This window comes from Hakea prostrata, chromosome 5 (assembly GCF_041222555.1).
Source record: "Hakea prostrata isolate BN-2017 chromosome 5, UWA_Hpros_2, whole genome shotgun sequence".
NCBI lineage: Eukaryota > Viridiplantae > Streptophyta > Magnoliopsida > Proteales > Proteaceae > Hakea > Hakea prostrata.
Window position 1 is genome coordinate 12,881,691 of NC_142604.1, and position 16,865 is coordinate 12,898,555.

Here is a 16,865-nt window from a genome sequence, read left to right on the forward strand (position 1 = left end):
GTCACAATCTTTGGAATCATCTTTAGTTACTCTCACGCAACGTGCGTGATTTTTCCCCTGTTTTTTTTTTTTTTTTTTTTGGTGGGGGGAGTGTTGTTGCGTTGTTTTTGGAGTAGGATACAAACGGGTCTTGCAGATGAGAATGTTACTCTGTTGCACCTAAGATCATCAATAGAGTTTTGGGACTCGAAAAGATCACGTACGTGACAATTCTCATTTCTGTTTGACACAGCTCAACTAAATTTATGATCGTCACTAGTCGCTACTCTTTCTTTTTTTCTTCTTTTTTCTTCGTATTATATAATCTTACAAGTTGAGCGAGAGACTGAAGATTCTCTACTTCATTGCTCCAAACGAAAAGATATCTTCAAGCTGAAACCACGAAATGCTGGAAACAGTTATCCATAAGAATTCACAGTTCATTCACTAGAAATTACAGGACACAAGAACTGTAATGAACCTAAACCCTGAAAAGGAACAATTTCTGTGTGATTAGGACCCACATAGTATGAAAAGAATGGGTGTAATGAAACTGACAAACATTGAGGGTTTTTAATGAGAGAAAGAGTATGAGATTAAAGTATCAAAGCAAATTAATGGATCAGCAGATCAGGAGATACGAGAACCAGCCGAAATTATAAAACAAGGAAAACACGAACAGAGTTAAGAACTTGAATGACTTTGAGTCTGCGTTGAATGTGACAAGGCAGTAAATCCAAAATTACAGACTAGACATCTGTCTCAGATTCAAATATACCTATAGGATGATTACTGGATCAATCAATGAACAAACGAAGTGTAAATATCACCTAAAACGACCATGATAGTGAAAAACAGTTGCAGGAATACCTGCTGGGCAGTTGATCAAAGAGAGAAACGAAGGGTAGGAGGGGATGTTGCCATGTCATCACCACCTATGGCCTGTTGGAAAGGCTGGCAACACCTGCCCCAGACCAGGGATTCATCATCAGTGGTTGCCACTCTTGCATAGAGCTGGTTTGTCAACAACATCCAAATCTGTCAAGAATTCCCCCAGTATCATAATAGGTTGGTGGCCACATTATAGGGATAGAATATGGGTCTTCCAAGTTTCCTTTCAGATTTCTTAACTGAACCAAAACAATAATCAATTTAATGGAGTTTACCTTGACATATGACATTAACATTTACAACGTCATGGAAAGAAGAAAATCCCAATTTACGAGCCACATACATGTACATGCAACTTTTGAATTCTACTACACTATAACTGCCAAAGTCATCACAAGCATGCATAAAAAGTGTGATGACAGTGGGAAATTTATGCATCCCTTATCGACCCTGCCAACCAGAAACAGACTTTGGAACAAGAGAAATTGTGTTTGAAGCCCTCTCCAGCCTACACAAGAATAAAAATACATAGTTAATGGGAACGGTTATCTGAGCCTATAGCATTTCCTACACCTCACCATGGTATTTTTATTTGTTTATCTGAGGGGAAATTTTTTCCAATGTGAAAAGGAATAGCAAAAATGCCATAGATTCAGAGATGCTTTTGCCATAGTTACATAATATCCACTTGTGTGTGTGTGTGTGAGAGAGAGAGAGAGAGAGAGAGAGAGACGCACTTTGTGATTTCTTCAACAACCTTCGTGACTTCTGTAGAGCTGGTTTCAAGCACTTGACCACCAAAAATGATCTCATCTAAGACAGTATGCAACTGCAAGGAACTGAGTTTAGATGAACGAACATTGAGCATGTTGAATCTATATGCCAAGCAAACACCAAAATCAACAACCACATCTGTTTCACATATAACCAGTAGTCCTGACTATTTAAGTACTTCATCAGGGTTTAAACAAGCTGAGCATTTCAACAGCTTTTAAGTCAATGAATCAAGTACAATTCTGAGACCTTTGTTGATTGCTAAGATGATAGACAAAGTCAAATGTGGATTAGAATGAATGAATGATGAACAAGAATACTATAGCCTATTGCATATAGTTAAGATAGTACATTTACGGTGGAATCCAATTCCAACGATCAATTTTCTTAGATCGGTTTCATGAAGATACTTTCCCATTTTTCTCTTATTCTGATTGATATTCAAATCAATAAACTGTAACATACTAATGAACAAAGAGACCCACACAAACCTTGTTAAAATTGAACACAACATCGAGCTCGCAGACATTCTTGAAGCATCTGTCCAGCGTCTCGACAAAAACTGAAACCAGAGAGAAATCAATCAAAAAATCACTCCATGATTTAGCAGCAAACAGTAAACAAACCGATAGATGTCAAAGGGTTCAACCTAGGCAGCTCTTTCTTGGGTCCAAGGCTATAGAACACCTAGTTGACTCTTCAGAAGTTTCTGTTGATTTATGCTTACTGCCTTTTTTTTTATGGACATGCTTATACTGTATCCTATTCTTTGCACATTGTATGTCAATCTTCTCAAAAGACATCATATTGTGTTGCATTGATAAGACTTCTATGATGCTTGTAAGCATAGTTATGTAAAATCATCATTGCTGCACTATTTTAACCCCCCCCCCCCCCAAAAAAAAAAAATTATAAAAGAAAAAGAAGCAAATCATTGCTACCATCAAATACATTCATATACTACATGCAAAAGGCACCTAGGTGACTGAGCTGTCCCTCCGAGGCTCAGGGTAGCCATGACAATTGACAACCATGGAAAAAAGAAAGAAAAAAAAAGAGTCACCACCGGTTCCCAGGATTGAAAAGCTGGCTTAGATTGCTTATGGACCCACCCAAGTGCTGGATAAATGAAGAGCAAGACATAATGGCAGCGCTGTAATTATACTGAAGTTAAAAGGGGGAGGTGGCAATCTGATAAATAACCAGATACTGGTAGATGGGATAAGAAGGGAATTTGCATAAATGTGGAATTAAGCTTAATTATAGGATAGGAGTCATAGGACTAGTAGAGTGGTGCTCATCCGTTTAGTTCTCTGATCTTCTTACCTTTATTGGTGTGGCATCATCTCTATCCCCAACTCTACCATCCATGCCATTGAGTCCCTCTTCTGTGCCTTCCTTTGGAAAGGGTAGAATCATTTTGCTTCCTTCACCCCATCAGTTGGGCTACTGTCTGCCGTCCAAAGTCTGAAGGGGGTCTGGGAATTTGTCACATCCAAGATCTTAATATGGCTTGTCTCTTGAAACTCATCTGGAAGATTACCTCAAAGGATGGTTCCATTTGGGTATCCTGGGTTTACTCCTACATTCTCAAATCGGACTCTTTCTAGACCACTCCTATTCCCTCCCACCTTTCCTGGGTTTGGAGGAAGTTCTTACTCTTGTTGCCGCGAGCCCTTTCCACCATCTCCATCCAAATCTCTTCTAGTTCCTCCACATCTTTCTGGCTTGATCCATAGCATCCGATGGGTATCCATTTCACGCTCCTTGGCCCCTGTGCAATCTCCGCATCCCTAAAACCGTCCTCTCCTCTTTTATTACCAATGGTTCTTGGTCTCCCCTCCCCCACCTAAGTCTCACTTAAGTTTGGAATTCCCTCCCTCCCATTTTGAACTCCGCTTGTGACCTCACTATTTGGCTCCCCTCTCCTTCCAAATTCTTCACCACTTCTTCAACTTGGAACCTTCTTCAGCCCCCTTCTCCCCTTGTCCCTTGGGTCCCTTTGGTCTAGTTCAAAGGCCACATCCCTCGCCACTCCCTCACCCTTTGAAGAGCCCTCAACCTTGCTCTCCCCACCCAATCCCTCCTTATTTGCCGCCATATCCCGGTTAACCCTAACTATATCTTTTGTTGGAATGGTTCAGAGGACCTCTATCACCTTTTCTTCTCTTGCCCTTTTTCTCATACCCTTTAGGCAGAAGCCCTTGCCTCAATTTGGCCTCAGTTGAGATGTTCCTATGGTTTCGCTCAAGATTGGCTGGATTTTGAGAAACTTTTTAGGCTCTTCCATTTGTGACCAAGTTGGTAAGTTAGTCTTCAGAGCCACCATCCATCACTTGTGGTGGGAGCACAATCTCAAGAAATGGACCTCCAAATCCAGGCCTTTGGACGCAATTTGGAATGCCATCTATTCTGATGTTTCTTTAGATTTCTCTCTATTCCCCACCCCCTGGTTGATGATACCCTAAGGAATAGGCTCATTGTTATCTCCTGGGGTCTCAGCTCCTCCTTCCGATCTCCCTCTTGAAGGCTGGTGTCTTCCTCCCCCCCCCCCCCTCTTCTTCTTCTTCCCTTCTCTTTGTACATTCGTTGCTTTGTTTTAATTTAATTATTTATACATCAAAAAAGGAAAAAGAAAAACAGAGGCAACTGGGAAGTTTAAAAAATAAAATTAAGAGAAAAGAGAAACGGTGGGAGAAATTTGCCTTCTCAACTCTACAATGGGTATGACTATGGCGGTAGTGCAGCAGCTGTACCTTTTGGAATTACTTCCTCGATTGGTTTTGGATCAACTCAAGAATTTAGGATGAAACTCCTAACCTGAACTTTATAAGAGGCCAGCTAGAAGTAATAATCATAAAAGATTCCTGAAACCAATCCAAGAGGTAGTTATAGGTACAGTTCTGGTTCAATGTGGATATCTCCAGACAGGTGATTCTTTGGATCTGGAATTCTGGGGGCCTCAGTAACACAGACCCATGGTACTTCCACCACGAATCTTCTGAAGACAAGAAAGATATTGAGGAAGATTGAATTCAACAGAGGGATGCCACTAGAACATAGCACTTGAGGTTATTGGGGTTGGTTGAACAGCAAATATGGAGAAGTAGAAGCATAAATAGAACAGAAAAATGAAGGTCTAAAGTTGGAGGAAATGAAAAGTAAAAAAAAGTTATTAGATGAAATGCCTGATTGATCATGCAAGAGAGTAAATAGGGAGAAAGGGAGGGAAGAGAGAGAAGGCAGTATGCCAACAGCAAGCCCACACAAAACAACCACTCTGCAAGTGTCTAACTAGTTCCATTTCATTCAACCTAAGAATCCATCATAGACTATATGACAATATACAAGTAAAACTCAAACAAAGCAATGAAAATTACTCTCTAAGATGAGGAAACTAAAATATGGAAACCATCTCGTACGTAACCAGCCCAATATAAAAAAGAATACTCCTAAGAAATCTATCTGACCAGAAAAGCAGGCAAGTCAGTTGCGTCTCAGCTTGGGCCTCTGGTTGTTCCCATTCATCCAGCCAAAGGCATGGCAGCCTTGTTTCATCCCTGGATACTATTACGATGCTGTCTTTGAATGCCTCAACTGTCCCTTTAAAGAACTCTTTCATATAGTTTCTAAAGAAAATTCATCCACCATTATAAATACCAAAGGACATACAAGATGGTATGTCCCATTTTTAATACCGAAGGATATGCAAGAAGGCCATGTGTCCTCCTTTTTCATCAATCCCAACCATCATAAAGAACACACAGCCTGAACAGCTAACAATTTATCCATCTAGACCATTAATACACTGAGCCGCCAACCAAAATCTATTGATCACTGGTCAGACCGACCAAAAGATGTTGATTTATAAGAAAGTTTGAACTAGATGCAAGATTAAACTAGCTGACATCTAGAAATATTAAAACTCAAGCAAGATTAAACTAGCTGACATCTAAAAATATTAAAACTAAACTATCTAAGGGCCTGTTTGGTTACGCGAATCCAGAGATTTCAAATCTCTGGATTCACAAATGGGAGATTTTTACCTGTTTGGTTGTGTGAATCCCTAGATTCATGAAATCTAGAGATTCACATATTTACACTAAAAACGTGAATCTGTAGATTTATGGGTATGAGGTGAAATCCAGAGATTTCACCCATACTATCAAAGCGTTAAAGATTTGAACCATAATTCAATAAATATTTTTTTAAGATAAATCTAGAAATTTCATTCCAAAAATTCAAACTAACCAAACAGTTAATTTTACGAATCATGACTCTAGAGATTTGAAGTCTGTAGATTTGAAATCTCTAAATTTTTGAAATCTACAGACTCAAGTAACCAAACAGGCCCTAAGGTATTCTGGTAGATCAAGCCCCAAAGAAAAAGTAGCCAATAGACGAACAGTATGAACTGATGAGCAGCATCCCATCCATGAAAGAACAGAAAATATTTAGATTCCAATGACCATACTTTGATAGAATGAATTGGGAATAGTAACCCATGTAAGAAAGAAACAAAAAGTAGACTACTTCCCATATGTGGACAGCCTGTCATAAAACTATAGATTAACATGTGATCATGAGAAACAAGATCTTGAAGATATTTTGACGCTGCTGGAGATAACAATGAGGTCAGCTCACTCATGGTGGAATGATATGTTTCAAATTCCTAGGAGTCATAGAGAGGACTCTTTATTGGAAAACACTAGGAGTATTCTCTTGACAACGAGGCCTAATCTCACCCTACTTTATAATCATCAGCAGTCATGGTGAAGTCTCCCTGATGACACCTATACGCCGTTGCTAAAAAATAGGACTTAAGAGTTGGTATGTGAAAATGTAATTTTTGCAGAAGCCAGTACAGCTATGGTACTAGCCCTTACTTTTTTCTTTTTCTGGTAATAATTTTCTGTTCTACAGGATTAATATAGTGCTATATAGATTCTGTATTTCACACCTTTTCCCTCTCAGGGAAAGGGTTGAAGGGTTTTTCTTTATTTATTAAGATAAATCATTAAAAGCCCCAATGGGAAAGGCTTGAAGTTGTATACAGGGGAAATACTTTTGGAAATAGTTTGTAGTCACTTGAACTAACAGTTCTTAATATGTAATAAACACTTTAAATGGAAGAAATATTTTATTCATAAAACTTAAATGTAAGTCAACATAAATTTGTTCTGGACCCTGAAATATACCTTGTATAAGATCAAGCATGGCTAGCTCATTTTCAGAACTATCAAACACAAAAACAAAGTATAGTGTTGCAAAGTGCTTGTAGACCAGCCGTGTGTCCTACAAGAAAGAAGGGAAAATAGGCATCAAAGTTTCCTGCTCTTTGAAAGAAATAAACAAGAAAAACAAGGTGGTTGATATCAATCATCAGAATTCCAGTGATAGAAAGATTAACTCATAGAAAACCATGTACAGTTGAAGAAAAAGGGGAAATTTCCTAAAACTGCTTTCGTGATATTATGATACTTTGAAAACAAATTAACTAATTGGGCGGCAAAGAGAAAAGGACAGAACGAGAAAACCCGGGAAAACAGACAGAACATCACCACACAAAACGGAACAAGATTTATGGAGGGGGGAACAGGTCAAAAAGACATGCCCCAACCGCGACAAATATTCTTTAGGATGACCCGATTTTTTCCCACCAAACACAATTATAAATTGACCCTAGATTTGAAGTCTATAGATTTGAAATCTCTAGATATTTGAAATCTTTAGACTCATGTAACCAAACAGGCCCTAAACGTTCTCTGAAATACAACGTTCTCAGGGCAGATGTGAATTGAGTCTGGAACTTGCTCTCAATTCAAATTGTAAGAACTATACCTAAATAACATTATTATTAACAAAACAAAGAATTGTTTAGCATCTTTCCAAAACATCATCTGTTTGGAAACTGAAGAAGTCACATGAAGCTTCAAAGGGAAAATGGAAACTACATTGGAAAGATCTTTGGGTCATCTACTCAGAAACGCTAGCAGATGGGAAGGGGAGTGAAGAATGGCATACCGGTCCAAAAATAGAATCGGCCTCGACGAAGTCGCTCACATTTTCAGCTCTACCGCTTAAAACTGATGATAAAGAAGAAAAAAACGAATCGAGAGGTTAATCTGGACAAATCTTCATAAATTTACGATCCAAATCATTGAAACGATGATGCCAAGTTGAAAACTGGAATAGAATCCAAAGCCGTGGATCCGCTTGTTACTCCATGATTACAAATTTAAACATCGACAGGAACTGATCAAGACCCTAGAACAAACGGGGAGATCCATAGAACGTCCGCACGAAAAAGACACTACGGTTTGCAGTAATAAAAGAACGAAAGAAGAGAAGTTGTTGATTAGTACCTGCAAAAACGCTCCGTATCAGCTCCTGCTGCTTCTCAACGGTCTGATTTCCAATTCAATTCACAAGAACAAACCATTATCACCACATTATTCGTGAATCAAGGAAAAGAGGAAAATATCATCAGACATTAAAATTACAAAACCAGAAACGATATCTAAGAGCGGTAGATTTGATAAAATAGAGAAGACATAGAAGATTAAGATTTAAGAAGCAAACCCGATATTCATAGAATTTGGCAAGGCGGGGCTTGCCCTGTGTGTTCATTACAATCACCGCTCGTATCATGGTCTGAGTACTCTTCGCGCCTTACCTTTCGCCTCCTTCTTGAGTCCTGACATTTGATGGATTAGACATTAGATGCGTCAATGGATTGGGTCGGTCCGGTTTAGGTTTGGTTTCCTTAGTTCGATCTTATCCACTGGTTTATTTGGCGTCGTACTTCTACCATTTAGCACAAAGTCCTCCAGCTCGATCAATAGACCAACCCCGGTTCAACCAGATGGTCTACCGAACTAGTCAAGGTAAAAATCGTATTGCTGGGGGGTTTCGTGTCGCCCCCCAGTGACACGTCGAATAGTTGCCGTGTATCGGCGATATGTCACCGACTCACGTTACGGTGATTAGATGATACATTAACCTCGAGCATATCTGCTTGGGATGAAGTTCTTGTTTGGTGATAAAGCCCAAAGTTGTCAAATTAGCCATATAACTTTTTTGGTGTCAGGTACGAACATGGCAAAATGGTTATTTGCACAAATGATATGTAGACCTCAATGAGAGCACCAATGCTGCCAAAATACCCAACGATCTTTGTGATTTAGGTTTAACTATAAATACTTTTAATCTATGTAGTTAATAATAATGCTCATTTACTCTCACTCTAACACAATAATCAAAAACCCTTTTTGGAGTGGTGTTCTTCGTGAATAAATTTTTTTTCTTCATTGAAGTTCCTGAATTTAACTTAAACTTAGGAGGCAGTTGAACACTTCAGAGTTGTCTCACACTCACTTTCTCTTGTGTAGACAGATCTTAAGCCAACAAACCAGATTCGATCTTGGTCCACTCGAAAGAGTCAAATTTGTTGCAACATACCGTTCATTGGATTTGATGGACTCCAACCAAACAGAGATGGAATGCTCATTGAAATCAAAAACCAAAACCAAAACCAAACCAACAAGACATTGATCCAGTTTTTTCGGTTTGATTCGATTCAATACATCGATCCAGTTTGAGTCGGTTTTTTTCGGTTGGCTTTGAAGATGAGCCCCCTTCATATGGTCCAACCAGTCGAGGAGTTAAATGGAATAATGCCTTTCTTCTCACTGTCTCAGAGTCTCCGTAAACTGTCTGAAATTCTTCCTGTTTGAAGTGGTGTTAGTTAACCAGTTGAGCTGATGATGCTGGTTTGCCCGCCATACCGGCAGCACCAGCTGCTTCTGCCCTCCTTCCAACTCTCCGACTGCATCCATCGTCGCCGGAATTGCAACAGTTCCAGAACCAATCTACTCTACTTCTTCGTTCCCGACACCATCCCACACCGCAAGCCCTTACTCCTCCATTCCTCCTCTCTCTTCAATCAAACGGCTCAAGTTTCCGAAGACGATGACACCAGAGGAAATAACGAACAAATTCTCCGGCAGCACAATGCCAGAACCAAAGCTTTCCTTCTACGACACTTATCTGATGAACAATCAACCATGAGAGACGATGTAAAAGAAGAACAGAGCTCAGCAGAACCTCTACGAAGAAGAAGAGGAAGAGAAAGTAAAGCTATTGGAGATGTCACTTGTCAAAAGAAGATCCCCTCAATTTGCTGGTTCCATCTACTTGCAGTCGCATGTAGGGCCTGAGGGCCGAAACTCTCCTCCCCCTCTGCAACATCTCTTCCGAGGAGGAGCTACCGAAATTGATGACGACAAGATGTTAATACGGGCACTTGAAATTCGACGTAAAGTCACAGCCGAGATTTTTAAGGAGACAATGCGTGCTGGTAGATTTCGCATTACGTTCTCGACCAATTTGGTCTCTAGGTTGCCGGATTTCATCGACCACATTATGATCGAAGCTGCCTCCTTGAAACACGTACCCGAATTCTCAAATTCCACCTTTAACGTGCGCGCCAAGACCGTCATACACAACTCAAATGTCATTCCTCTCATCAGGTACAATGCTTGAAACTCTTCCAGGTGCTTATATTATAGATAACACGAGTTTCTCGCTCATTCTTCCTTTTGTGTAGATATATGAAACAGAATTCGTTCAAGTATTCCCAGATTGGGAAGCTCATTTGTATGTCTTGTGAAAATCTCGAGTTGATAAGGCATAAGATTGAGTGGTTGAAGACTATTAATGTGAAGAACGAATTCCTTGGCGTCACGATTGGAAAGGCAGGAGGAATTTTTTTGCAGCGGAGTACCCAAGAGTTGGATGCGATTGTTAGTCATCTGGAGAGCAATGGAGTCCGGAGAGAGTGGATGGCTTCTGTTGTTACCCGCTGTACTCCACTGTTGGGTTACACCATGGAAGAAATAAAATCGCGTGTGAATTTCTTCTTGGATATGGGTATGGATAAGAAGGATTTTGGCACTATGGTCTTTGATTCTCCCAGGGCACTCGGCTTCTTCACTCTTGAAGATATGAATTCTAAGGTATTTACTCTTCATCTTCAGTCTGCTTTTAGTTGATGCTTGGTCCTTAAAAATGGTAGTAGTTTGTGAGCCTTCCTTCGTAGTTTTCATAATCTTGAATGGATATCTTTTGACTTCTTAGTTCAGGTTCAATACCTTAGGGAGTTCGGCTGTAGTAAGGAAGATGTTGGGCGGTTGTTGGCGTTCAAGCCAGATTTGATGAGTTGCAGCATTGAGGAAAGATGGAAGCCTCTTGTAAAGTATTTGTATTATCTTGGGGTTCAGAGAGATGGCATGAAGAGAATTCTCACATTGAAACCAATGGTTTTCTGTTTTGATTTGGAGACAACAATTGCACCGAAGGTAAACTTTCGTTTCAGTCTCCCTCTTGAAGGCTGGTGGCCTCCCCCCTTCCATCCCTTGTACACCAAAGGTGCACTTTCGTTTCAGTCTATCCATTACAATATTTTTTTGTGTGTGTCTTGGTGAGATCTATGTTTTACACTTTAACATATTATTCTAGTAGAATCTTTTCAATCCTGAAGCCAAAATAGTTTTCATTCTACCAAGACTGTTCTTGTTGCAATATAGCAGTTGATTCTTTATACAGTTCCCTCTATGTTAGGCAAGGATTTGATAGTAACTATTTGGATAATTCTACAAATGAAATTTTCATAGCTTAAGGAATATTGTCTGAACTTTCTAGAGTACGTATTTTGTTTTGCTTTTCCAATTTTACATGTAAATTTTTTTGGAGTTGAAGATTTCATTTATGAAATTTGGATGGGAATTGGTGAACCTAGAGTTCTGCCCAAGCTTGGTGGAACAGACTTATGTATCTTCGGTGGGGTCCTAGAAACAAAGGTAGGCACCTCCTTTCCTTCAATTTGTCACTTCACAATGTGGCAAATACAAAACCCAGTTTTGTTTGAAGTTCTTTTTGACTTAATTCAAGCCATTTAAGTTCCAAAGTCAGATAAGAGATGGACTGTACAATTAAGTTTTGCACTTAAAATCTACGTGTAGCCAATATGAACATCCTTTATCTGTCCAGTGGTTGGCTTTGCCAAATGACCTCTGCATTTGGCCCTAATAAAGCAATCTGGCTTAGCCACACAAATATTCTAAGTGATAAAATGTTTTTTCATAAAATAAAATATGAAAAGATCAATCAAAAGGATTTAATTTGTAAAAATAATTAGATAATACAATGATGTACAGTACCTTATCCCATCATCCCTTTATGTGTACTCTGGCCTTTGTTCTGATCAACAAGCGGTGAGAAAAAGGACTCCTAAGACTGAATCTGTTCTAAATTCAACCGAGAAAGCAATGGTTTTCTATTGTTTGATGGCTATGTGTCACTGGGAGTCTTCTGTCTTCCAGCCAGGCATGCATGTGGAAAATCCATGGTTTTTATACTTTTTTCTCTAGTTGACAAACTAGCAATTCAATCTCAAACACATACACAAACATGGATATGGCTGTTGGTGATGCAGCTGGAATCCTTTAATAATATGATTGTTGCAATATACAGATGAGGTGGCACTCCAGAGTCCAGAGATGTTTGTCTCTTTTCTGAGAAAAGATGAATGTTTTCGAAATGTGATTTTAACAGTCTACGGGGGCACTGCAGGTTCACATGATGTAAGCCTGCAGTTTGTAGCAGAAATTTTTTTATGCATGGGGCACTTTTTTACCCATTCACGTAGAGATATGGATGCCCATATAGTAATCTCCATTACAATTTGAATTTTTATTGCAACAGTACTGATACAAAGACTTATTCTTTCATTGTGAAGGTGCGATTTTTACTGGACATAGGTGTTCGTGAAGAAGCAATTGGCAGTATGCTAGTAAAATTCCCTCCTTTATTGACATATAGCCTCTACAAGAAAATACGCCCAGTGGTTTGTTCAAATTTTCTTTTCTTCAATTACTACTTCTGTTTTATTTTCCTTTGTTCAACCACAAAATAAACTGCATTTACTGATATATCTTTGCAGTTGTGATATTTCTATCAACTGAGATTATCATCTACAAATGAATCTCTTGGATGATTTGGAGGTTGAAGATATGATTTTGACCTCATAGTCGATCTTGAAATCTCTCATTTCAACAAAGCTTTCAGTGAACCTTTTTGGTGAATTAACTCTTAAATGGTTTATTTTTCTTGCAATGTGCTTCAGTCGTAGCTGCCTGAACTAAGCTAACTCTGAGGTCACAGTTGAGCTTGATCTTGATAATGCCACATCAATAACAAAAACAGCAAGCCTTGTCCCAACTAAATGGGGTTGTCTGCTTGGATACTTGCCTTCCAATTTGAGGCCATACTAGATACATTGTGCTTTATTTATTCTTGAAAGATTCTTATTCAGTTAAATATCAACTCTCCAAGAAACAATTCATCCCCCCCCCCCCCCCCAAAAAAAAAAAAAAAAAAAAAAAACTCCAAGAAACAAGAAGAACATCTTAAATAGTTTGTGCTTACTCCCTTCTAAAATTTGGTATTTGTATTCTTTATATATGTTTTCTCTGACAGTTGGTTCTTGATGACAGATATTTTTTCTTATACTTCTGATTTTTCTTGACCTGCTAATTTTGAAAAACTGGACCAATAGAAGTAACGTGAAGTTTCTTAGCGTGAAGAAGTTGATTTTGTAACTCGATTGAGTTTTATGGGAAAGGCAGATCTGGTGCTATATATTTCTTTTCTTGGGATTTGTTGCCTGAGACTTTGGTTTAAGACCAACCTCACAATGGACTGGATCCTCTTTGCTCCAAAACAACACCATGTTTACATAATAATATGAAGAGAAGACGCTGGATGAAGGCTTAAAACTCTCTTCTGTTGGCCTTGATCCTTAAAAAACTTTAAGGGTTAAATTTTTCTGTTACTAAAACAGTTGAGGCAGAAATTCAAGCATAAGCTATTCTGCTTCTGACATGTCTTGCTTCTTTAGAAAACCTATGTATTAATCAGTACTCTCTTCTGTTTGGCCTTGATCCTTAATCAACTAAATGGTAAAAAATTTCTGTTTGTAAGACTGTTGAGGCAGAAATTCATGCATGAGATACTCTTGCTTGTGATCCTTCTGTATATGAAGGTCAGTGCTTGTCTAATAGCATGTCTTGTTTAATTAGTAAACCCATGTATTACTAGTTAAGAACAGTTTAAACTCAGTTTCTTAATTTACCATTGTGAAGCTCTTTTCTGATCTGTTTCTTCCCTTGCCTATTGTTTCATGTGCATTGGTTTTCCTACACACGAACTATACGTATCGTGTGCAGGAACTAGACAGTTTTGTCTTTACTCTGCCTGGGCCTTTTTGGATCAACTATGGGTATTTTACTCTCAGTATCCGTATCCTTCTGCCAAAAGGTTGTATTTTGGGAGAACTGTTGATACCTACAAACCCCTGAGGCCAAAAAAAAAAAAAAAAGGAGAAAAGTAAAACAAATCAACTGAAATTTCCTTTTTCAGAAGAGAGAAGACATATATTTCCATCTGATTGTAACCCAGAAAAAGACTACATATATTATTGTACTTGGAATTTTCTTCTAGAAGTGGTTTTCTTGTTCTGCTATCATTTTAGTAAGGGTTTGATGTCTCTTTCTCTTTTATCAATAAGCATAAGAGTTCTAGGCATCAATACATAATCTAGGATTTAGCATGCTTTGTTCTATACCTTGCATTTGGGATATATGTAATTGAAATACTACTAACCACTTCCTTGTGGTGGTGGGTATACTGTACAGGTCATTTTCTTGATTACAAAAGCTGGAGTGACCAAGAGAGATATTGGGAAAGTGATAGCTTTGGGACCAGAACTCTTGGGATGCAGCATCGTTAATAAGCTTGAGATTAATGTGAAGTACTATCTTTCACTGGGAATTACTCTCCATTTGCTTGGTGAGATGATTGCTGATTTTCCGATGTTGCTACGATACAATTTGGATGTCCTTCGACCCAAGTACAGTTATTTGAGGAGAACTATGGTTAGGCCATTGCAAGATCTTATTGAATTCCCAAGGTATAAGTTTGTTCTTGACATTTTTCAGCTGCCTCCGCAAGTTTCTATTCTATTTCTCAAAATGTATAACTTAGCAGCTTATTAGTATGCAGTTTTGGTATTGAAGCTAGAAAAACTATATAGCAGAAGGCCATGGAAAGCATTTCTCCTTCAATGGTCTACAATAACTGCTGAATATTTCAGCCTGATCTAAGGTTCAGAAATGCTGGAATACTCAATTCCCTGTTGGAGTAGAAGACCTCAAGTTTGACTAATCAACTTATCTCTCAGCTTATGGGCATGATTCTGTATACTACAATTGCAGTGTCTGAATTGACTTGGAATCATAACAGGCTGACTCATCACTCTGATTGTCACAAGCTGCATGTGTCGGGGCTGACTTATTAGTTTTACATTTGGTGAATTGGCATTTTGATGAAAACAGGTTAAGCTCAGTATATACATATATGTGTTATGCCAAATCAGCTGAAGCCCACGAAACAAGTACATTGCCTATGTATTGGGCAGATACCAGCCCAGGCCAAGCCCACGAGGACAATTTTGAGTGGACTTAATAGAAAACAAGCTGAGCTTGCAAATAAGTCAACTGTAATTGATTCATCTGGGTCTATAGGTTGATTTAAGGTTGACATGTATTATTTCCCTCCCCTGACCCTGCCTCCTTTTGTTTCTTTTTCCTTTATTTTTTCTTTTTGTCTCTTTGTTTGTTTTCCTATGCCTCAGATTTGGCAAGCAATACAAGTAGAGATTTCAGTTTCTACGTTACACATTTCTTGTATCATGCATCCTTCAGAAGCTGATTAGATATAGTGAAATGTTGCAGGTTCTTCAGTTACTCCCTTGATGGTAGAATAATTCCTAGGCATAAGATTTTGGTGGAAAACCAAGTAAACTTCAAACTGCGCTACATGTTAGCAAGCTCCGATGAGGAGTTTAATCAAAGAGTTGTTGCTGCAGTGGAGAGGCGTCGAAAGTTTGAAAGTGGTGTGATAAATAATTCTGCTTCAGATTTTCATGCAATGGTTAGTTCCACAGAGTAAAACAGATTGTCGAGGAAGGGGGATTGATGTGATAATTCATTTCTCTCAACCTGATTATGGGGTGCCAACTGGTCAGCTGGTCTAGCCTTTCACTTGCAATAGCTGAGATCTGGGGTTGAATCTTGGCCTCATCATGCACTGAAGTGCCTACTAGTTCAACTGTTCACAAGAATGTGCTCCGTCTGGTATGACAGTTGCTTGTTCAGAACTGAGCATTCGAACCCTCAATGTAAATCATATGTAATTCCCAATTAATATAAGTTCCTATTCCATGAAGTCATCCAAAAAGCTTTTGTGGATCGATAGACTAGAACAAGCATCATTCAGTAACATAAAGCGGATATAATTTTTGGTAGCATGAAAATTCTTCTCTTGTGGGCGTTTGGTGAAAGCCTTTCATTCATTGGGAGCAAATGAATCACCATATACGGCAGAACTGATTCAAAAGCGAGCAACTCTAAACCAAAAGTTTGAAGAATTCAAAGTCAAGACCTGCTGCAAAATGGAACAGGTTCTGTTGTGAATGGCAAGCAGCGAAGTAGCGCCTCTTTTACTGATGGCGGGGATATCTTTTGCAGGGTTATCTCCATTAAAACCAAATAAAACCCTTTATTTGTAGTAGTGAGAGTGATCAATTGTGGATGCTTCTACAACTTGAATTGAAGAGAAGGTATAGGGTTCTCATCAAACCATGATGGCCAGACAATCAATTATTTCTCAGAAGCATATCGTATTGCACATTTCTTATCTGCATTCTTCACGGATGCATCACAAGTTACCTCTAAGATCACTTCATTTGGCAGGGGCTAATGTACTGGGTACTACTGCAGTAGTCTGACCAACTTTGAGCAGAAATTGTTTTCATTACATTGCAAAACTTCCAAAATCAGACTGAGTTTTCTCAGAAACTTCTCCAGGAACTTTAAACTTCATTGTTAAAGATTAAAGCATTTCTACCTTCCTATGATTGCCAGTATGTAAAGCAAAATGAAGCTCATACCCTTCCAGCTTTCAGTCGTCTCTTCAAATTCTGCCGTGAACTTATTCATGAAGAAGCAAATCAACAAACCAAAACCAGACACTCCGAGCTCAACCAAAAAAGACTAGTGCATGCCTGCATGGAAACCTGTCGAAATGTACATTACACAGCA

At 38.8% G+C, this 16,865-nt stretch overlaps 2 protein-coding genes across 2 annotated transcripts; one reads left to right on the forward strand and one right to left on the reverse strand.

Moving 5' to 3' along the window:
• Positions 1-11: 11 nt before the first annotated feature.
• On the reverse strand, positions 12-8,365 carry LOC149015237 (Clathrin adaptor complex small chain family protein). Its single transcript, XM_089154635.1, has 7 exons — positions 8,227-8,365; positions 8,010-8,052; positions 7,669-7,730; positions 6,843-6,939; positions 2,136-2,206; positions 1,608-1,699; positions 12-1,378 (listed from the first exon to the last, which is right to left on the reverse strand). The coding sequence occupies exons 1-7, from the start codon at positions 8,293-8,295 to the stop codon at positions 1,312-1,314; spliced, it is 501 nt and encodes a 166-aa protein (XP_089010761.1). The 5' UTR covers positions 8,296-8,365; the 3' UTR covers positions 12-1,311.
• A 949-nt stretch (positions 8,366-9,314) lies between these two features.
• Positions 9,315-16,813, forward strand: LOC149015238 (transcription termination factor MTERF2, chloroplastic-like). Its single transcript, XM_089155432.1, is given in 7 exon segments — positions 9,315-9,754; positions 9,756-10,175; positions 10,253-10,661; positions 10,788-11,003; positions 12,443-12,550; positions 14,400-14,674; positions 15,498-16,813. Coding segments are annotated over 7 exon segments (1,992 nt in total). The 5' UTR covers positions 9,315-9,407; the 3' UTR covers positions 15,715-16,813.
• Positions 16,814-16,865: the final 52 nt, after the last annotated feature.